General features: G+C 46.3%; 6 protein-coding genes across 6 annotated transcripts; 3 read left to right on the forward strand and 3 right to left on the reverse strand.

Annotated features, from left to right (window-relative positions):
- Positions 1–1,027: 1,027 nt before the first annotated feature.
- Positions 1,028–2,524, forward strand: N7479_002490 (acyl-CoA desaturase; the record flags this gene model as incomplete). Its single annotated transcript, XM_057250187.1, has 1 exon — positions 1,028–2,524. One exon carries the CDS (start codon positions 1,028–1,030, stop codon positions 2,522–2,524), a length of 1,497 nt encoding a protein of 498 aa, XP_057114619.1.
- Positions 2,525–3,666: 1,142 nt separating this feature from the next.
- Positions 3,667–8,531, forward strand: N7479_002491 (uncharacterized protein; the record flags this gene model as incomplete). The annotated part of the gene is made up of 4 exons (XM_057250188.1): positions 3,667–3,731; positions 3,798–4,581; positions 4,636–4,816; positions 4,867–8,531. 4 exons carry the CDS (start codon positions 3,667–3,669, stop codon positions 8,529–8,531), a joined length of 4,695 nt encoding a protein of 1,564 aa, XP_057114620.1.
- A 957-nt stretch (positions 8,532–9,488) lies between these two features.
- Positions 9,489–10,415, reverse strand: N7479_002492 (V-type proton ATPase 16 kDa proteolipid subunit; the record flags this gene model as incomplete). Its single annotated transcript, XM_057250189.1, has 6 exons — positions 9,489–9,559; positions 9,619–9,722; positions 9,782–9,971; positions 10,034–10,163; positions 10,275–10,287; positions 10,399–10,415. The coding sequence occupies 6 exons, from the start codon at positions 10,413–10,415 to the stop codon at positions 9,489–9,491; spliced, it is 525 nt and encodes a 174-aa protein (XP_057114621.1).
- Positions 10,416–11,565: 1,150 nt separating this feature from the next.
- On the reverse strand, positions 11,566–13,599 carry N7479_002493 (ankyrin repeat domain-containing protein; the record flags this gene model as incomplete). The annotated part of the gene is made up of 1 exon (XM_057250190.1): positions 11,566–13,599. One exon carries the CDS (start codon positions 13,597–13,599, stop codon positions 11,566–11,568), a length of 2,034 nt encoding a protein of 677 aa, XP_057114622.1.
- A 1,977-nt stretch (positions 13,600–15,576) lies between these two features.
- On the reverse strand, positions 15,577–17,514 carry N7479_002494 (MDR family MFS transporter; the record flags this gene model as incomplete). Its single annotated transcript, XM_057250191.1, has 5 exons — positions 15,577–15,914; positions 15,969–16,226; positions 16,285–16,400; positions 16,462–17,234; positions 17,362–17,514. The coding sequence occupies 5 exons, from the start codon at positions 17,512–17,514 to the stop codon at positions 15,577–15,579; spliced, it is 1,638 nt and encodes a 545-aa protein (XP_057114623.1).
- A 929-nt stretch (positions 17,515–18,443) lies between these two features.
- N7479_002495 (Zn(II)2Cys6 transcription factor domain-containing protein) lies at positions 18,444–20,183 on the forward strand (the record flags this gene model as incomplete). Its single annotated transcript, XM_057250192.1, has 1 exon — positions 18,444–20,183. The coding sequence occupies one exon, from the start codon at positions 18,444–18,446 to the stop codon at positions 20,181–20,183; it is 1,740 nt and encodes a 579-aa protein (XP_057114624.1).
- Between the last annotated feature and the right edge of the window lie 841 nt (positions 20,184–21,024).

Genomic DNA, 21,024 nt, shown 5'->3' on the forward strand with positions numbered 1-21,024 from the left:
ATACTACTATCATTTATCTATTTACGTTCTATACTCTTCCCACCCCTAAGCAGGCACATATGACTATAGGGCGTGGAAAACAGTGCTTCCGGTCCGCTTAGCCGTACTTAAGCCACATATTCTACACGGTCAATTCTTAATGCGCCCTTAGCATATAAGCGGCACTCGGGGGTGAGTGTGGCTGATATGGGTGAGAAGTTTGGAGACTGGTTGATAGGGGTGAAAACGGGGCGACAATTCTCACCTAGGGTTAATAGGGGCTAACTTATATAAATTAAACGTCAGGGGCCGTTCTTTTACTCTACTATAATTTACTTTGATTTACTCTACTCTGAAAAATATGTTAACCTAAAAGAAAATCCAGAAAGAATAACTCGAGGATGAACGGGCCTTTATCCATAATAATAAAATTAAAGATATCGAGATCCGCGTCATTGCCAAGTCGATTTTGCGGTGACCGAGAAAATGGGAATAATACGGAAGTTGCGGCCCGGCCCAGCCCAGTGGGTTAATTTGTTACAGTGGAGCTTGTTTTTGATAATTGGTTACGTGGTTCCACGCACTTCCACGCACTTCCCGTTAGAATCAATCTACTCCGTATTCTGTTTCCCTAATACGTGTTCTTTGTCTCCGATTATTCAATATTCAATTGCAACCTAGAGTATCAGACCTTGCACGTGACTTGGTTGCCTGATCTCCAGGATTGTTCCAACGTTGACACATCTGATGCGGAGGCACCAAACAAACAAACATCATCCGCCACGTGCGAGCACCTCATTCCCTCTTGTTCTTATGCCGAGTATCCATCATCATCTGTCCAGGAGTAGAAGCCAATCTCCAGCTGCTCCACTATATCCATCATTGGGCTATAGCACCGGCCATGTCACGCACAAATCGAGTGTGGTCTCGGAGAGAAATCGAGGGATTGATAGCAGATGGGCGAAAGATAATCATATTTGGTGATAAAGTACTGAAGGCTGACGCGTGGATACCCTATCACCCAGGCGGCGATAAGTCAATATTGCACATGGTCGGTCGGGATGGGACGGACGAAATCATGGCATTGCACTCAGAGGAAGCACAGGCACATATGCAGAAGTATGTGATAGGAAGAGTACTTGGAAGATGGGAAAATTTCTTGCCTCCGATACAGGGAGGAATATTCAAAACGCTGGTATCGACGGATGACGAAGCCGAAGAAGATGTCAGCTCATCTAGACAATCGACACCACCATCACCAGTTTTCGATACTGAAGAGATAGAATATGAAGTTCGTCTGAGGCGTATAGGCAATGATACGCCTATTTCTCGAGCTTCATCAGAGCCGGAGTCGGAGCAATTCAAATCTGCGGAAGCATCAACAGCCCACGCGATATCATCAGACCTTTCAAAATATCCTTGTCTTGATCAAATGTCACAAGACGAGGTCATCTCAAAATACCGCCAACTCGATGAAAAATTGCGATCCGAAGGACTCTACCAGTGCCCATATAGCTCCTACGCTGTCGAATTTATCCGATACTCGACTCTTTTTGTTCTCTTCTTGACATGTCTTCACTATTCCTACTACGCTCTTTCGGCCGTCTTCCTCGGCTTACTCTGGCACCTGCTTTCATTCCTCGTTCACGACGCCGGTCATCTAAGTATAACACATGGATTCCACACGGACAGCTGCATCGGGATTTTCGTTGCAGATTTCGTTGGCGGTCTTTCAGTCGGTTGGTGGAAACGGAATCACAACGTGCATCATATAGCAACCAACTCACCCGAGCACGATCCGGATATCCAGCATATGCCATTCTTTGCCATCTCTTCTCGATTCTTTGGTTCCCTACGCTCGACCTACTACGACCGCGATATGCCTTTGGATGCTGCAGCACGGTGGTTTATCAAGCACCAGCATTATCTCTACTATCCTATACTTTTAATGGGTCGTTTCAACCTGTACCGCCTAGCATGGTTATACCTACTAGATCCGAAGCAAGCGCCCCGTAAAGGCTCAGCATGGTGGCATCGTTACCTTGAAATGACCGGCCAGGTATTTTTCTGGTACTGGTATGGCTACAGAACGCTATACCTCTCGATCCCGACGTGGTCGTCCCGCATCGCGTTCCTGTTTATCTCGCATATGGTCACCGCTCCGTTACACGTCCAACTCACGCTCAGTCACTTCGCTATGTCGAGCGTCGACGGGGGCCTCCACGAGTCGTTTGCTCAGAAGATGGTGCGGACGACAATGGACGTCGATTGCCCGCCTTGGTTAGATTTTATACATGGTGGTCTCAATTACCAGGTCGTACACCATTTGTTCCCTCGTCTCCCGAGACATAACCTGCGCCGGGCGCAGAAGTACGTCAAGGAGTTCTGCGACGACGTCGGAATTCCTTATGTGATTTTTACTTTTACGCGCGGGAACAAGGAAGTTATTAGCAGACTAGGCGAGGTTGCTGAGCAATTGAGGGTGATGGAGGAATGCAGAAAAGTTGCTGCGAAAGATCTGATTGAGGGACACCACAGTTTTTGATTGTTTTGTTTTGTTTTGTTTTGTTTTGTTATGTTCTTTTTCTGTTGAATTCCGGAGGAAGATTACAACCTTTCCTATTTCAGACTAATGATTCAGCGCGCGGTCCGCCGATTCAGGGGTTGACTCTCGGTGTCAACAGTACACAGTACGGCGGCAGCGATATTGTGAAAAATGATATCTTTTAATGTAAAAGAATATCTCAATTGAACGAATCTGGGCTCATAACTGACAGACTTTTGGGTGTAAAGCAACCTATGGTACATAAGATTATATCTATATCCTACTACTACTGCTCCGTACAAAAATTACTACAAAACCCACTACAAAAACTACCGTATTTCCAACTTTTTTTTTATGGGGTTTATATACTCCGTAGTAAATAGTATAAATGAGAAGCAAATCATAAACTCGGAAGGGTAGTTATGGTTGGAGTATTTTCTTCTTTTTGTTAAATGAAGAGAATGGATTCTAACAAGAGGGTTTGTTTTGATCCATATGCGCCTGGAGCGTGGTTTGGTTTACACCAAAATCGACTCCTACTTAACGAACAGTTTTAATCTCATCATTTTAATGGGCTTTCTTTTTTACAAATCAAATGATGTATATTTGCTCAACACAGTTCGGGACTGATTGCGATGTTGGCGATATGATTGTTGTCTGAGCTGCTATGATAACTTGGTGCGTGGAGAAATGAGGCTCGGGAATTCCAAGGTTGACATGGATCCATGGAGCATCTATCACATTAACCGCTGAGCTAAGCCAAGGTCCGGGGTGCCTATTCTAAAATTAGACCGTACATATAACTATTCTGATCAGGCCCTGTCATGCCTAGGTGGCTCAACTCTGCCTCTCGCAGCCTTTTCGTCCCACTTGGTGGAGCACAGCCTGAACCTTGTTTGGATATACATATTCACTTCTATACGAGGGCAGGCGCTAGGTTTTGCACAATTTTGTCTTCATACAATATACCTAAGTACTCAGCCGCGTAAGCTCTGTCTCTACCTTGCCCCAACCCCACTCAACCATAAACTCCACCGTAGCTCGCAGGCCGTCGAGCTCATAAACAAACGAAACTCAACCGACTTGGACAGTACCGCTGAATTTAATTTTCTGCACCTTGTGTGGTTTCTCTCGAAAAAAAAATGGTTACAACTGTAAGCCCTACCGGGCTGACCTTGCTGAGTGACCCGCAGGACGTGGCAGCAGAGTGAGTTTCGGGCCTTTCTCTCGGGTTATACCTCACGCTATCTGACCTAAATCTCTATCTTACCAGCGTCGTCTTTGTGCACGGCCTCCAAGGCCATCCTTATAAGACGTGGACCTTTTACCCGAGCTTCCCGTCTGCACCAGAGAACCTGTCGTCGTCGGAGGCTAGCAAGAAGAGCAAAATCCGAGGACTTAGTCGACTTCTGGGCCATACTCGCAAGCGACAAGAAACACTCATACCGGCAGAAAATTCAAACATAGGGCAGGATGAGGAAAATGGGGCGCCGATAAGCGGTATATTCTGGCCGAGGGATCTGCTCAAGGAGGACCTGCCGCAGGCTAGGATAATGACTTTTGGCTATAACACAAACATTCAGCAAGGGTACCATGCAGTCAACCAGGGGAATATCTTCTCTCATGCGAGGGATCTCTTGTATGAACTGGAAGCAAAGAGAAGAAAAGCGCCAACTCGCCGTTTGATTTTCGTCGCCCATTCTCTAGGTGGAATCCTAGTGAAGGAGGCTCTTAGACGATCTGAGCATGACCCCGATGAAGCTATCCGGAAAATCTACAGCTCAACTATTGGGATATTTTTCTTTGGAACGCCACATCGGGGTAGTAGGGAGTGGGCATCGTTAGGGGAAGGGGTTGCTCGTGTTGCAAGCTGTCTTTTAGGGATGGATGTGAATTCTGAGGTCGTACATGCATTGTTGCCCACTGGACCCGAGCTCGAACTATGCCGCGAGTCTTTTGCTGTGCAATGGGAGCAGCGAAGAGCCGCTCTCGCTGTCCGGACTTTCCAGGAATCCAAAGGAATCTCTGGAATTTGTTGGGGAGGACTCAATCAACTTGTGCGTATGATGATGGTTACACTCCTATAGCCTCGAATACTGACCAAATACAAGATTGTCCCACCTGACTCTTCGACTCTCGACCATCCAAGTCAGCGTGCAAGAACTTTGGATGGAAACCATATGACAATGGTTAAATTCAGTGGAAGAAGTGACAAAGGCTACGAGATGGTGAAAGATGATCTCGAGGAGCTCATGACCAAGGCTCCAGATATGGAGCTTACACCGAGCTTTGGTACGCATTCAGGTCGTCTGTTAGAAAGCAAGGATCTGAGTCCATTATAGGAACAACCCAGGACAGCCGTGAATGCCTACAAATGCTACGGACTTCAGACTATGAACAGTACAAAGACCGAAATCCTGATAGACTTGACAAGACTTGCGAGTGGTTTTTACATCACGAAAACTTTCACCATTGGTATAAAAGCGACTCGTCGACTCTTCTTTGGGTATCTGCGGACCCAGGATGTGGCAAATCGGTCCTGGCCAAGTATCTAATTGATCAGGAAACAGAACTAGAAGCCAGCGAATCCCGCGCAGTCTGCTATTTCTTCTTCAAGGATGACAATGAAGACCAGACCAGCGTTACTACGGCGTTGTCAGCTCTTCTACACCAACTCTTCTCGCAACGAAACTCACTTATTCAACATGCTATGAAGGACTACATAGCCGAAGGCAGTAAGCTACCGCGGCTCTTCCAAAAGCTCTGGGCCATCCTGCTCAAGGCAGCCTCTGACCCGAAGGCTGGGGAGATCATCTGCATCTTGGATGGGCTCGATGAATGCGCAGAGAAAGGGCGGTACCAGATTATCGACGTACTCAGCGCGTTCTACAAGCAAGCAATTTCTGAAGAGAGCGGTTCACGCCTCAAGTTCCTTATTACCAGCCGTCCTTACTATGACATACAACGACGATTTTCAGAGCTCACGCATAATTTTCCAACGATCCGACTTGCTGGAGAAGAAGAGTCAGAGGCAATTGGCCGTGAGATAGACAGAGTGATCAAATGGAAGTTGTCGAAATTAGCTTTGGAACTGAGACTCAACGTTACGGAGAAAGCCACTCTCGAGACAGAACTTCTGGCCATGACGCATCGGACATATCTCTGGGCAACGCTTGTGTTCGACATACTATACAGAACTATTCGCCCTACCAGCAGGAAGCTGAAGGACATTGTCAGATCCCTTCCGCCGACAGTGGACAAGGCATATGAGGCAATTTTTTCCAGAATAGATGATGCCGAACGACCGCAAGCACGGAAACTGCTGTCAATTGTGGTTGCATCCAGCAGGCCGCTCACTTTGCAGGAATTGAATGTTGCTCTCACAGTTGAAGTCCAGCACAAGTCATACAACGAACTTAGAGCCGATCTTGATGATGAGGAAAGGTTTGAATCTACAGTAAGAAACATGTGTGGCCTTTTTGTCACTATCCTAGATCAAAAGATATACCTGATTCACCAGACGGCGAAAGAGTTCCTTGTTGGTAACCACGAGGTGCTCGATGGATGGAAGAACTCTCTACACCCTGTACAGTCAGAGCTTATTCTCGCAACAAGCTGCATTGTTCCGCTCACATTCTCGGATTTTGATGACTACCAGACGCCGAATGAGGTCAGTCTTGGCGAATTACTTTCAGGGTTTGAATTTCTTGGATATGCTGCGTCTTTCTGGATGGCGCATTTCCGGGAAGCTCAACAGCAAGCGACAGATGAGTTGGTGCAGCTGGTGCTCCAAATCTGCAATACTTCATCAAGGAGATTCAACACCTGGTCCCGTCTCTATGCAATGACTGACCCATCCACTGCGATCCTCAGGTTCACAACTACTATGATGCTAGCATCATACCTTGGACATAACACTGTAGTCGATCAGCTCCTGAAAGACAGTGAAGCTGATATTGACTCAAAGGACAATGATCATAATCGGACCCCACTCGCCTGGGCCGCCAAACAAGGCCATATCTCTGTAGTGAGGCTGTTGATTGGAACTGGGAGAACTGACATCAATTCAAAAGACAACGATAACCAAACACCACTATGGCTCGCCTGTAGGACTTGTCGAGAGGAGATTGCTTTGTTCCTTCTTGAAAATGGCGCCGACCCCATGGACAAGAACACTCGACCCCGCTCCCCGCTTCTTGAATCCGCCTTGCAGGGGTTGTCTAAAGTGGTTGACCGGATTTTGCGATCCCTCTCAGATCAAGCATTGCAGGTCGTCGCCGAGCATTACGACACTGAAGGAAAGTCAATACTCAACCTAGCACTCCTTGGCGAAAATGGATCCCATCATACCATTGTGAAAATGGTGATTGATGCACTGGGCCAGTTTCCCGACCAGAGGCGCAAATTACTGTATCACCAAGATCATTCCAACTGCAGCCCCCTCTTTCATGCAGCGCTTAGAAATCAACCAGAAGCTATCAAACTACTCACACAAGTTGAGAAAGGACTCCTCAGCCAGACTGGCTATATTGACTGGAGGGATACTCCTCTACATGTCGCGACCCATTGGCAGAGTCTTAACGCTGTTCGAGCCCTCATCAATGCTGGTGCAAACCCAAACATTCAACAACGTACCGGCCACACACCTCTTCATATTGCGTCTCATAGGACAGATGGGCATGACGGTGCACTTATCCTGAAGATTTTACTTGAACATGCGGATCCCTTGATATCAGGCCATATGGGCGAGAATATCATTCACCTTGTTCTTGACTGGGATAGAGCGGTGCACTTTCAGATTATTGCGAACCATATATCGTATTCTGATCTTCACCAACTCCTAACCTCAAAAAACAAGGACGGTAATATCCCACTGTTGCATGCTACAGCCAAACTTAGCCATGCAGATCATGACTATGCCTCCCACTCCAAGACCTTCAAGGCCGTCTGCGAAGCGATGATTAAAGTCGTGTCAGATGCAGATGCAGATGGTATTCTAGATCTAGTCAGCGAGAAGGATTGCCCAATTATTCTGCATCGATTCATCGAAACCAGCTCTGCTGACCTTATGGCTGAGATGGTGCCGAAAATAGCGGCATTGGACAATTCATTCCTTAAGCCGACGGACATAAATGGCCAGACTCTGCTTATAAAGGCTGTCGATAGACAGTTGTTGCGGACAATACAGCTCTTAATTGAGAGTTCCGCCCACGTCAATGCCCAAGACAAACTCGGGAAGACGGCACTCCACTACGCTGCAGAGCGCGATATGCCAGAAATAGCTAGGCTCCTGGTCCATGCAGACGCAGACTTGACCATCAAAGACACCTTTGGCCGTATGCCGGTCGATTGGTGCTCTAACAGTAACAGTTGTATCACAATTGTGCAGCCGAGTGATAGGTCTACCATAATGCCCGACCCGGTAGCAATCATGACTCCAAGCACTCGCTCAAGCCGTACTTCATGGTCTATTACACTTGGCGCAGAGCTAAATTCATGTGCCTGGAATCTACATGGAGATGTAGGTTGGTATTCCGACGCTGTCCCCACAATCGTGCGGGAAGACAAGTACGTGATCAGCGAGGCAATCCCAGTTACAATCAAGCTCCCTGTCCCACGAGTCCATGTGGTTATTGAGGGACGCGATCAAGGCTGGAGCGATGACCGCTGGTTTTCAGATCGGCCAGAGGGTTCATTTACGAGCGACAGCTGGTACGAACTTGCAATCCTACGGGACGGCCAGCTCGTCCTGCGCCGAGAGTGGGCACGGAACAAACACCGCTCAAAAACAACGCACCGGTTCGAATGCACCTGGTATTCAGATACTCAGCGAAATTGCGACCATCTTAAATTTGCTGGACGTAGGGCCGTTAGTGCAGATGACCAGGGTGAGTTTGTGCGCAGGTTGACTGTTGGGGATCAAGTTGTAATTTTAGCCTTGGCTGGTGGCGGTGGCTGGATGAATATTGTGAAGAGTGCTTCGATTGAAATTTTCTTCGAAGACTGAAAGTAGGTAGCTTATATTTTTGGTGAAGTTTTTAAGAATTCTTCGATACTGCGTATATAATACGTTTTCTCCAGATCAAAATCGCAATTTTCTATCATTCATGAATGCCTACTCCGTAGGCCTTTTTTCTCACTGCTTGTGAATGCTAGAGGCACCAAGCTGACGGCCCTTTAATTCTACGCAGACTTCGCCAAACACCTACTAAAGCATCCAAGGTGTCCCTAAAACAGGCGTCAGCGAGCCCAATAAAGATAAAGCACTTATTGCCAGATGGAAAAGCCTACGATTGATATTCAAGATCCTATACTCTGGTTGAGATATCAAAGAGGTGTCAAAACTAGAGGCCAGGACGGATAAATACTTCAGTAGCTCGCGCACGAACGCTTCTTAGCTCAAGCCAACCGTTGATTTATGTATCTATCACATAGATAATCAATAAGCTACACCCAGAGAAGAAAATCTAGATAATTCTATTAACTATCTGAGTCACCTTGATTTGAATAAACCACCAAAATCTGCACATCATCGATTTAGAGCCGTCCAGCAGAAGTGAACCATACTCGTGAACATTTGGCTAGTATTGAATAGCATCCATACAATCAACCAGGTGCTGACTTAAAAAATGCAGTTAAATATATCTTTTATCTTGTGGACTCGCAGGGAGTCAAGTCACCCGAAGGAAATCAGCTAATTATTGTTTATTCTTTCTGCATTATACTGAAGCAATTTAATTCGTGTACTCTGATTTAAAAGAGGAGCAAAATAGTCAAGCAACCAACAATACGTCGCTAAACAGGCAACATAACATTATGTAGTAGATCATGGCGCCACATAGCCCCAACCTCTTTTAAGAGCGCCAAACAAAAGTATGATAGATAAAAGATCCCACTATTTTCTAGCACCAATTCGATTCCTAAAGGTGGCTGATTCCGTTAATATATCTGTGCTAGGGAACCCTTATACACATCTCTCGACATTTTGGTTCCCGCGCGAATTCATAAGAAGGGCGACGATTAGACCGTACAGGCCTTTACACGGATTAGCTCCTCACTCTATGCATCGATAGAATGTATGATGTCGATCTCACCAAGAACTTCGGCGAAGATAAGTATCAGAATCATGCCAACATATAGTTTTGGCTGCTGGGCTGTTCCACGAACCCCGGCATCACCAACAATGCCAATAGCGAAACTAGAACCATAATGAATCATTTTAGTTATGTCTAGGGAATTGTCTGTTGCGCAACCTACCCAGCGGCCAAGCCAGCAAGACCGACCGAGAAACCTGAACCAAGCTGGAGAAAGCCTGTATATAACGCGAGATCCTGCTTTAAACCGTTTGCGATAAGAACAGAAACGACTAGACCATAGATTCCGATAATGCCAGCCATCACAACTGGAACTATATCTATTAGATAACGCACTAGATTAGTATCGCATTCTCGAATAATAATATATTCAACGGTAAATTCCTTTTATGGGGTCTTCCGGGACGTAACATACTCTTCACAATCAAGTCAGGTCGTAGGACGCCCATCGAGCAAACTCCAACGCCAGCCTTAGCAGTTCCATAGGCAGCGCCGAAGCAAGTGAAGACAATTGAAGCGACGCAGCCCATAGCACCAAAAAATGGCTAAGAGCCTTGAAGTTAGCTATTAAGTTTAAACGTAGTAAGAGAATGAGGGGATGAAATATAACTAATGCTTGGGTTATCACGTCCGTAGCAGTCATAAGGTGGACTCACAGAATAGACAGGGCTAAGAGAAGAATTAACATAGTTTAAATGAATGACTTTAGAAGTCAAAGAGAACAGGTTGTGACAGGAATAGATGAGACGAAACTGCCTGGGGTCCCCGAGTCTTACTTACCACAATTCTGAGACCATTTTGCTGATTGATCTGGCTATTTAGTCGCTTGAGGTAGACAAATTAGGAGATATTTTCAAAGGAAAGAATACAGTTTTGAGAAATGAATGTTATCATTAAGAGGGGAGATCTGCGTGGCAATGTTGGACGGACTGAGGCGGAACTTGCTAGGCTCAATTTGCTTAGCCTAGGCTGCCAAGTTACAATACCCTGCCCTGTTCTGTGAAAGGTACTATACAAGACACTTACTTGTGGACTGAATGGCTAGTTCTATATGAATGTTGTTGAGCCGCCTTTACGGAGTAGTTTACCCTGATAACCTAATATTCTTATGGAATCTATTAACTAGTACAGTACGTAGAATGCATTCATTTGTGGCGTTGCAACAGAATTAAAAGAATTAATAACCACATGAAGACAATAACTCCCACTAGGAAGAATAAATGATCCAAGCCCCACGAATGCTTCGTCGAGTGGCCCTTAATTTAAGAATGGTGTGGACTCAATTATCCGGAAAGCACTTATGTGACAAGTTCCGACGTGATGGCGTAACAAAAGATGAACAGTATTTAACATACATTATTGTTTCTTTGATCATGAACTGATGTCCGTGCATTCCCTAATACTTTGCTATCCCGCAAATTTAGGCTGCATCCGTATCTGTCGCCCGTCGGGCTACTATAGGCGAAAATGGGGGCCAGAAAACGGGGGGTCAGACAATGCGAACATAAACACGTATCATTGGTGGCTGTTTTAGTGTACAAGTTCGTATTGTTGTTACAAAACCGACCGTTGGGGAGTGCACCCATTGAATACTACGTGACATACATGTAGGCAGGGATAAGAGTAATCGAGTGGGGCTTGAAACTGCCATGCTTTGTGCTGTTGGGAATTTGCCTGGAAAAGCTCTACGCACCTCTTGAATATCCCTAGCTAACCGATTCTACACATCTTACCTTGTCAAGACCATTAGTTTAGAAGAGGAAGATAGTAAAAAAGTGAAGACGGATTCCATGCCAAGCAAGAGCATTCGCAATGTCCGGTAGAATATCGAGATTTGATTTGCCTTAGGCGGCATCTCTTCCAATGTACGTGATCACACTGAGAACTCAGGCCAACCATGTAAAGTGAGACAAGGTACTAGTACGTTCATGTCTTTGATCATGTACCTTAAGTAGCAAGTGCAGCTACGACGTCTTGGCTTCCCATCCTTTTTGCAAGATCCTGGACATTTTCGCCATTGCAATCCCGAATAGAAAAATCCACATTTTTAGTCGATGTGAGCAATCGTATGATATGGAGGTCTCCCGCTTGTGCGGCGAGAAAGATAGCAGTTCTACCTTCATCGTCCCGCAAATTAAGATCAATATTTCCAATTTCCAATAGTTTCTCCACAATTTGCACATCATTGACGGAAATAGCGTGCATAAGAGGGGTTGTATTATGAGGGCCTTGTGAATTGACGTTTACGCGTGAGGTGCGCAGAAGAACTTCGACAAGCTGAACATTATGACTTGTCACGGCCCATGCTAGAACAGTCTTTCCTAATTTCGTATCCTGCTCATTCCGGGCCATCATTAATCGTATCCTGTTCTGTTGCTCCAGTCGCGAGAGTTGCATTTCATAGTCTTTTTGGGCATGGTTCTCTGGGACAACGGGTTCGAGAGGTAATCTTGGGGAATCTTCCGCAGATGGGTTGAAAGAAAATTTTGGTTTTTTGCCGATAAAATTGCCGAAGAATGGAGGGGAAAGGTCCATTCTTTCTCCGGCGCCTGGAATCTTTTTGCGCGGAGCTGGCTCATCTAAATCAACATCGGAGCAGGAAAGCAGCCTTTCAAATGCTGGACTCTTCCATACCCCAGATCTAATGGCGCTCCACAGTGCTGCGTTAGCAAAGCCTTTGTCAACCCACTCCCTTACGAGGGATTGATCAGTAGAGGCTTGTGGAAGTCCCTCCAATGTTTCCTCTGTCACTTCCCCTGGCGGGATCTTGTTGAGAGGATAGAAGAATTGCTTCATAAAACAGAAGTTGTGTGAGTCGAGGCACACCAGAATCACCCGGTCCCAAATCGCGTTTTCCACCAAAAATTCTGCCACTCGAGTAAAAAGCCTCATGGCCTCCGAATTCGGACTACGTTGGAAGAAATTGCAAAGTAACACCCAAAGTATTGGCGGAGGCTTGGATGCGTGCACTATGTCACTATTCAGAATCCATCTCAGACCATGACGCTCATTCACTTTGATCAATAGCGGCAGAATAACAATCCCTGCAGCGCCGTGAACAAGGTCAATCACCTGGCTTATAAGAGCATCGTCACCGAGTCGGAGGACATTTTCGAATACGGTTTCCAGATGAGCCAACTTGGTATCGACCAGAAGCGAATCGGGAAGAGTCTTCTTGGACAATTTTTGTGCTATGGTCCGGCCTTTTTCAGAGGTGATGGACTCGGAGCTCGCCAGCAGATGGAGAAAAGCAGGCCAGTTATATTTGCCACGAAGTGTCAACTTTATCTGCGGGAGTTCAATCAAAGTGGCTAGTATTTCCAGGTTGCCTTTCTCAGCTGCATTCGTTAAGGGTGTTTCAAATTCCTCGTCGATTTTGATCTTGCAATTTGCGTCGGCAATAGGGATTTCTCCCTCAAGCAGCAAATTCACTAATCGAATTCCAGCATTGCGATCGGCCTTCGTTGCGAGAAGAAGGGCGTAGTCCAAAAAAATACGATGTAAATGGAGTTTCTCAGAGCGCCGAACAAAAATAAATCTCTCCCACTGCTCAAAAAAACCCGGAATTTCTCGGCTGGGAAATCCGTCTTTTATGAGCATTTCAATGTCATTGGCTTGGGAGTGCTGATATTCGAATTCCTGTGTTCCGACCAAAAAGTCCGCGATTTCATGAAAGCCCAGTGAGATAGCACTTTCTAAAGCTCGATATTCTCTTTCCGCTTTGCAGTGTGGCCAAAGCAGTTCCACTATCTCGGTATGCCTTTGTTGGACAGCGAGTTCGAGAATGCTGGGTCTTTGCCCTTCCACGCTAGCGCCTCGAGCGATCAGAATTCTGCATGCATCTACTTGGCCTCCTTGTACGGCGAACCAGAGAGGGGTTAGCCCGTATTCATCTTGGGTATTGACATCGCACCCTTCCTCGACCGCAGACTCTATGTCGTCGATGCTGCCTTGGCCCGCAGCTTGGTAAAGATCCATCATTCAATCTTTATTTTAGTTTGAGATTTCACTGAGTGAGCAAGATATCTGCGGGTTGTGTGCTTAGATGTCTTTTTTCTCCCAAAGATACAGTAGATGTAGTAGTCAAACTGCTGATGTGACATGTTCAGACTAAATTACAAACTTGATCTAAGCGCATAGAGAGATGATATGATTGGGCTAATGAAAAGGGGGGCTAAGGGGCTCAGGCTGAAACATTCAAAATCCCATCGGGCAAAGGTTTGGGGTGGAGGGCCCGTTCTGGTATGACCTTCAACTTGTACTATGTAATTTATCGCATTTACTCCGGGTTTTGGAATAAATCACTCTTGTAATGCGTAGACTTCCGCAAAGCCCATCAATAGGCCTGGACCTCAGGCCCATAGCCCAACCCGTACTGGGCTATAGGCCCTACCTTCGAAACCCGACCCAACCCACAGCCCACCAGCCCCCATTAAAGCCTATCCTAGGCAGCCTCTGTAATCACTGTATTACGACCTTCCACTAGGTATATAAAGTTCAAATTCAGAATCTAGAATTATAGCAACTATATAAGTATATATTTCAATTTTGAATAAAATCTAACTGGTAGAAGTCGAGATACCATTAGTTTCAATATTTTGGTAAGATATATAATTTGGGTTTGTGTAGGAGTAGGTACTTGCGAAGGTGTATCCCGGCCAGGGGTCGGAAACCAATATTAGTAATATTGATGCCTGTTGGAATATGCCTGAATATTTGCCGGCAGAAAATATGAATACCTGAATTACCATAACAGAGCCCTTGGGAGAACTGAGGTCGACAATATTGGTGCCTTAAGAAATGGGCACAAATATGACGCTATTCGCACCTATACAAATCCTGGAATTCCCTTATTCCTGGACGTTGAAGTCTTCCCACTGTGTACTCGTCCCCTCTCTTCCATCACTTGAAGCTCCCCTTAAGGTAAACCATTCGTCCTTGTATTCCTATCGCCGAGGCTGACTCCGAATCTCACGTTTATGAGGGTCGAGATTGATCCGTGGGCGTATAGAGATGGTCAGGGATATTCGGATTGATGAGGATGGACGGCGATTTGTACGGTCGGGATCGATGGGGATAGATCTCGATGAGGATAGATTGGCGATATGTAAGGTCGGGGTACGAAGGTGTATAACGGCCAAGATCTAAATGCCTGATATTTCAGGTTTGATACCTGAAAATGCCAGATGGTGCCTGAAGATGCCTTATTTAAGACCGCTTTTGGACACCGCTCTATACGCTGTATTGTAAATAAAGCTATCTATAGTTAGAAGTTTGCACCACTCTGACTCAGCCAATGAGAGCGCGGAATTCTTGTAGGTAGCGTGTCGTATTTTAATAAAACTGAAGCTATTCCTATCATTATTTCTATCATTACCCTTATCATCGTTATTACCGTCATCGCCCCAAAGCTATTCCTATATCTATCCATCGCCGTGATACCGACCGCGACCGCACAAATACCTACTTCTATCGATCTTGAACCTTACAAAGCAGAGGTCCTTCAACTTCTCTCCCAAAACACTACAAATACGGCTATTCGGGCTGTACCGTGGAGAAATATCAGATTTGTCTAAGTCGTGCTAGCCTATTCAACAGTCTTTATTCATCGCCAGGACTAAGGGAGGGGGGGGGCCTCTGTGCTGTTTTGTGTGGTGGGAATAGCTTTATTTTATTGAACTCGGGCACCTAGAAAGATACTTTGCTTAGTAAGGCACCAGTCATAGTAATTCAGGTATCTTAGTTTTCCGCCAGTTTTAAATAAGGCATCCTTAGGCAATTTAAGGCAGCAAGCCTGAAAAGTCAGGCATTTAGACCTTGGCCGCTATACACCTTCGTAGGTAGTATGCATAACCTTTGTCTCCACAAGCTGAAGTGCATAAATCTCCCGAAATCCGAAATTCAAATGCTTAGAGACTCCACTGCCAAAATTTTAGACCAAGGCCCAGCTCAAACCAACTAGGCCATAGGAACAAAGTTGCCCTGGTCATCCTTTCCACCTTGCTCACCTGGCCGCGGGATTTTGCCTCCCCGTTTCGGAATCAGGGCACACAAAAATGTCACGCCAAAGAACGCAATTCCCATGGCCCAACTGCCGTGCAGACCATCAAGGTAGGAGCGTCGCGCACCAAGAAGCGCTGAGCCCGAGAAGACCTCTTCAAGCCCGCTTGAACCGGCAGCGATGACCTCCTCAGGATTGATACCCTTCATGTGTTTGGGTATATTTCTCAGAAGTAGGTTGTTCATGATCGAATCCGTGGAGCCAACACCGTAAGCCGCCGAGATGAACTGGAAGACTATGAATAGGTCAGTTGGTTGACAATTTGTATCTTGATTAAATTTAGACGTACATAGAACAGTCGCCATGGTAATGGCCTGGTCATCTGTTGAGCTCAATCCTCCTGCTACAACAACAGGGATCTGAACTGAGAGTCCGGTGCCTGTACCGTACAGAATTTGATATCCGATAATAGGGCCCAGACCGGACGTCAGATCGAAGGTGTAGATCAATCCCGCGCCGATAGTGGCTAGTATACTGCCGGCTAGCAAGAATGGCTGGTAGTATCCGACCTTGGTCACAATGGCAGATGATAAGAAAGTTGCGATGGCTTTCTGTCTATTAGTTCAAGTCCCACTGAATATAAATGCAAGGAGACCGGAACTGACATGTTGAGAGAATGGTTGGGATGTTTTTGATCCCACTGGTCATGGGAGAGTCTCCATGAATGGCCTGGAAATAGATTGGAAGGTTATAGATCAACGAGAAATTGGCGGCATTGAGGCTGATTCTGTCAGATGCTGCTCTCGAGGTTTCATCACGACGCAACAGAGAGCAAAACTCACAAAAAGATAAAGGCGCAGCAGGCGCCAATATTCCTATTCGCCAATAGTCGCGGAACCATTATCGCACGATCTTGCTGCCACCACTCGATACCGAGGAAAGCGCCGGTCAGGACAACCCATAAAACAAGACAAGCTATGACAGAGCCGTCGCTCCATGGTTTTGTCACTCCTCCCCACTGTAGGGCTAGGAAAAAGCAGATCAAACCTGCTAGCAAGACTGCCAGACCGATGAAGTCGAAATGTTGCAGTTTCTCCTTCACTGGCCTTCCCATTCCGGATTTGGCCCGGTCAGGGGTGCGGAAGAAGAAAAGCAAGACCCCGGCAGCCACGCCACCGATGGGAAGGTTAATGTAGAAGCACCAACGCCATGTAACATGCTGCGAAAAGGCGCCTCCCAGCAGAGGTCCTGCAATACTCGCTACACTGAATGTAGACCCTAGCAAGCCGATGAGTATGGGTACTTTCTTTGGGGGCGCAATGAAAGCTGCAATGGTGTAGCATCCGCCAGTGAGACCGGCTCCCCCCATGCCCTGGATGGCCCGTCCGACAATCAACGCAATACTGTTTGGCGCCAAAGCGCAGACCAAACTTCCAATCTCGAATATCCCAATAGCCGCCAGAAAAGAACCGCGCAGGGAGAAGCCTTTGTATACATGACCCCAGGCGGATTGGAAAGCGGCGAGTGTCAGAAAGAAGGAACTGCCGTACCATCCGATATCTTCCATGCTCTTGAACTGGGTCGTTATCTTTGGGATCGCAGTGGAGATGATACTCTTGACTTAGAGTTAGAAGGGTGTCTTGGAGATTGTTCATGATTTGGGTACTTGCCATATCAAGGGCGACCTGAAATCCCAAAGTTAGCTCGGTATTAGTATCTATAGGATTATGCTATGCAATTACCAGGAACATGCTCAGCATCAATGCGATGACAATTATACCCAAAATTGGTCCCGATGGGTACTTAACCGGTGCCAATTCATCTTGAGACTCAGAGGGCGTATTGGTTCTTTCCTCTTTGGTGTCTGTAACCAGGTTCGAGTTTGTCTCCGACATTGTTTTGAGTGAATGTAGCGATGCAAAATCAGTAGTAGCCCATATGATAGCAAAATATTGTTGACATAGCAGGAAATCTCTGTTAAATACCCACTGAGCCTCAAGCCGTGAGAGAAATAAATGTACCCGATAGTTTACTATATAGGGGTCAGAAAAGTACCCGATTGGACCAATTCTGATTAGAAACCTAGCTAGTTCAACAGCTTTGGTACCATGATAAACCATAAAATATTGATGATGAGTCTGTTTTTACTTTGTTTTAATGTGAGATTTCCCTAGGGAGGCCATAATGCAGCAGTTGAGCCTCAAGCATTGATGATCAATCGCGGCGTTGATTGGTCTTTTGGCCGATCTGCTGTATGACCGATGCTCGTCCGCCATATCTCTATTGAGTATAAATCAAACGTTTGTCACCGTGTCCCTAGAGATGCTTGTTGGCCTAGTCCACAGCAATGGGCAGACTTCAACCCGACTATCAAAAGGCGACTCATCGCATCAACTCCCATCGGGGCACCACGTCACCAGCTTCAGTATAATTCGACAAAATGCGAGGAGATCCGAGGAGAGTGATGGCCTAAAATTACAGACCCCTGCGAGGGTCTGTAATTTTGTGAAAAGATATGAGGGCTGGTTAGTTAGATTTATGCATATTCATTAACCATACCTTGCTTTAAAACAGATTTCTGTCACCATGCTTGTAAAACTGAGGAACAAAGCACAACCGGATACGGAGTACATTGGGCTACCTACCTTCCTGTTGGGGCTCAGGGCATATTTGTCAGCAGTCTTCAGACCTCGGGAGCCCTGAAGGTCGCAGCTTGGAGACCATCAACCCCGCTAAATTATTGACCTGGTGATTTCCCGACGTCTTTATGAAGCTTGACTGAGCGTCATTATAAATCACCCGATGCTGTTTTCCTGGTCCAACCATGTCTTCCCAGGCACGACTTCGTACGTCGTGCGACGCCTGCCAATCCTTGAAAATCAAATGCAGCCAAAACAAGCCCGAGTGTGAGCGCTGTGTGAAGCACGGACTTCATTGTGTATATAGCCCACTCCGTCGCATGGGAAGACCTAGAAAGCGAGATGCTTCGTCTCAGGGTGCTCAATTTCCGAGTGGAGAATCGGATGCCCAAGCTGCCCAGACAGAAGACACGGTGCCTCTAGCCATGGAAGAAGAGGATGTTATGAGCCAGTGGCGCGATTCAACCACCACAATTTCATTATCTTTGGCTGATTCTATGCATGATACTCCATTCGCATCCGACAGAACTGATCGACTGGCGAGCTCTGTGAGCTGCCCCGGCATAGCCTCACAGAGAGGTGATTTGGGTAATATATACAAGGATGCTTTTATGGAGGACATCCAATCCTTGATCTACTGTCAACTTCCGTCCTTACCGCGCCAGTTACCCACCGCCACTTCACTTAGGCGGAACCCGAATGAGTTGAAGAGGAAGAAATTGGGCTTGGAAAGCCAAAATATTGCTCCGGCCGCTAATACAACGACTTCATATGCGTTCAATGAGCTTTTACCTTTATCAAGTCCTTCAGGAGCAGCCATGGGACGGCGCCCCAGCCTCCAGGATTCTCACTCGGAATTGCCAGAGCCTCTAAATAGAAACACAACTGACACCGCCAATTGTGCTGGCAACTCCCAGTCCGCTAGGCACCATTCAAGGAGGGATGAAGCGTCTGAGGATACGGCTGGACTTTGCGACCCTGATTCTCCCAGTTTCCCTTCATCCTCAATCTCTCGCCCGGCCATATTCTCATCATCAGACCTATTTGGGGAACCGTCAATTCCAGCGAATTCTTCATGCCCTCAAAACCTCTCAATACGCTCTTCACGGAATTGGAGACATTCCGACGATTATAGCAGACGTACCTTTCTGATCAATGATCGCGACCGAGAAATGAGCTCGCTCGCGACGTCAAGCAATCGAAATGGTAATCCAAGTTCATGCAGCACTGCCCGACCAGCTTCCGAATCTGATGGTTCATGTCAGGGTCAATGCTACTTGACTATTCTCCGTCGTCTCGCCTCGCTCGAGCATTGTCGTGGCATGGACAAAAAGCTCCTAGCAATTGATGTGGTCATGACAGCCGAGCGGGACACTCGCCTACTCAAAGAGCAATTGTTTAAATGTGGTAGAGATGTACCCGAAGACGAAGGATGTCTTTATTCACGGCCTTCCAGCCTGATGGCCTTGAGCTTGCTTGCAGAATGTGTTGTCTCCCTTTTCGAAGATCTCTTTCGCCGAGCAGCGATTTCCGCACACGAGAGGGAGCGCATTTTTCGAACTGCATGGCCAATAGACTCCAGTCCCATCTCCCCCAGCGAAAAGAGGACTTTATCGGCTCATCAGTCTGCTGCTCGCTTTGAGCGCTCTATACGTGGCGCGTTCGATCGAAATATTACCTGTCCCGTTCCGGAGGCAAACTGTGATCTATTCCTGGGAAATTTTAGAGTGGGAAGCGAGGCTAAATCACGAGCTATGAGACAGATCTTACGGCGTCGAATCGGGAAACTCTTGGCTATGTTGGTCGATATCAGGAGATTTGTCGGGCCAGAAGGTGGTGTTATACAAGGATCTGCGAAGCAGATTGCCGAAGACCTTCACCACCGTGTAGAGTCCTTACAAGGAAGAGTGGAATTGGCGGAATAATAGGAAGTTGCCCTGTTACCATCTCGGTGTGGCTGGTTTGGTAACGATATATATATTTTTCATGCCGCAAACGAACGAACGTGAATGGCTTTATGATTTTATACAGGGTCTCGTAAAAAGAACACCATTATGCAACATGATTTTGTTTACTTACTGCACATCAATATAGGGGATTGATAAAACCCCCTCTATGTCTGGAACCTAGTACAGCCTTCAATGTTCCCAATTGGAATTCTCCCATAACCTCTGCTGCTTTCTATATTTTATGCTATATACAGTAAATTTCCGCTATAACGAACGTGAATATAACGAATACCCGATTCAAACCAACTAAAACCGGTGCTTCATCTAATCCGCCATATGTAGGATTCAAAGTAGGAGAGGGCGAGGAAAGCGGTGATGTGGATATAAAACCTGCATTTTCCAGAATGGGGTATCAATCCCCTTGACACGAGGTTTTCCTTGATGTACAAATTCTGGTTCCCCTAGATCTTGCCAAAATAGTTGTAACTTGTTCAAGCATTCAAGCTAGTATCCGCTCCTTCATTGACACTAGAACAAACGTACATATGACAAATATGGCTAAATATATGCGCGTCGGGTACTTTCGAACATCGTTGATTGGACAGAAAAGTACCCAGCGAATAACCTTGGAAGAATTGGAAAGTACCCGATTGATGAATAATATGGAAAAAAGGCCCGAGGAGATATGAATAAGTGCCCGACCAAAACCCGAGGTCCCTTTTTTTCTTAGGCCATTCTTTTGTTATGTATGGTTCTCTAGTCAACTCCCCTAGCCCCCGGCTCCTGTACCGAATACTACATCATACGATACCTCTTT

The sequence above is a fragment of the Penicillium vulpinum genome, assembly GCF_028829585.1.
Source record: "Penicillium vulpinum strain IBT 29486 chromosome Unknown utg000001l_segment0_segment0, whole genome shotgun sequence".
Classification (NCBI taxonomy): Eukaryota; Fungi; Ascomycota; class Eurotiomycetes; order Eurotiales; family Aspergillaceae; genus Penicillium; species Penicillium vulpinum.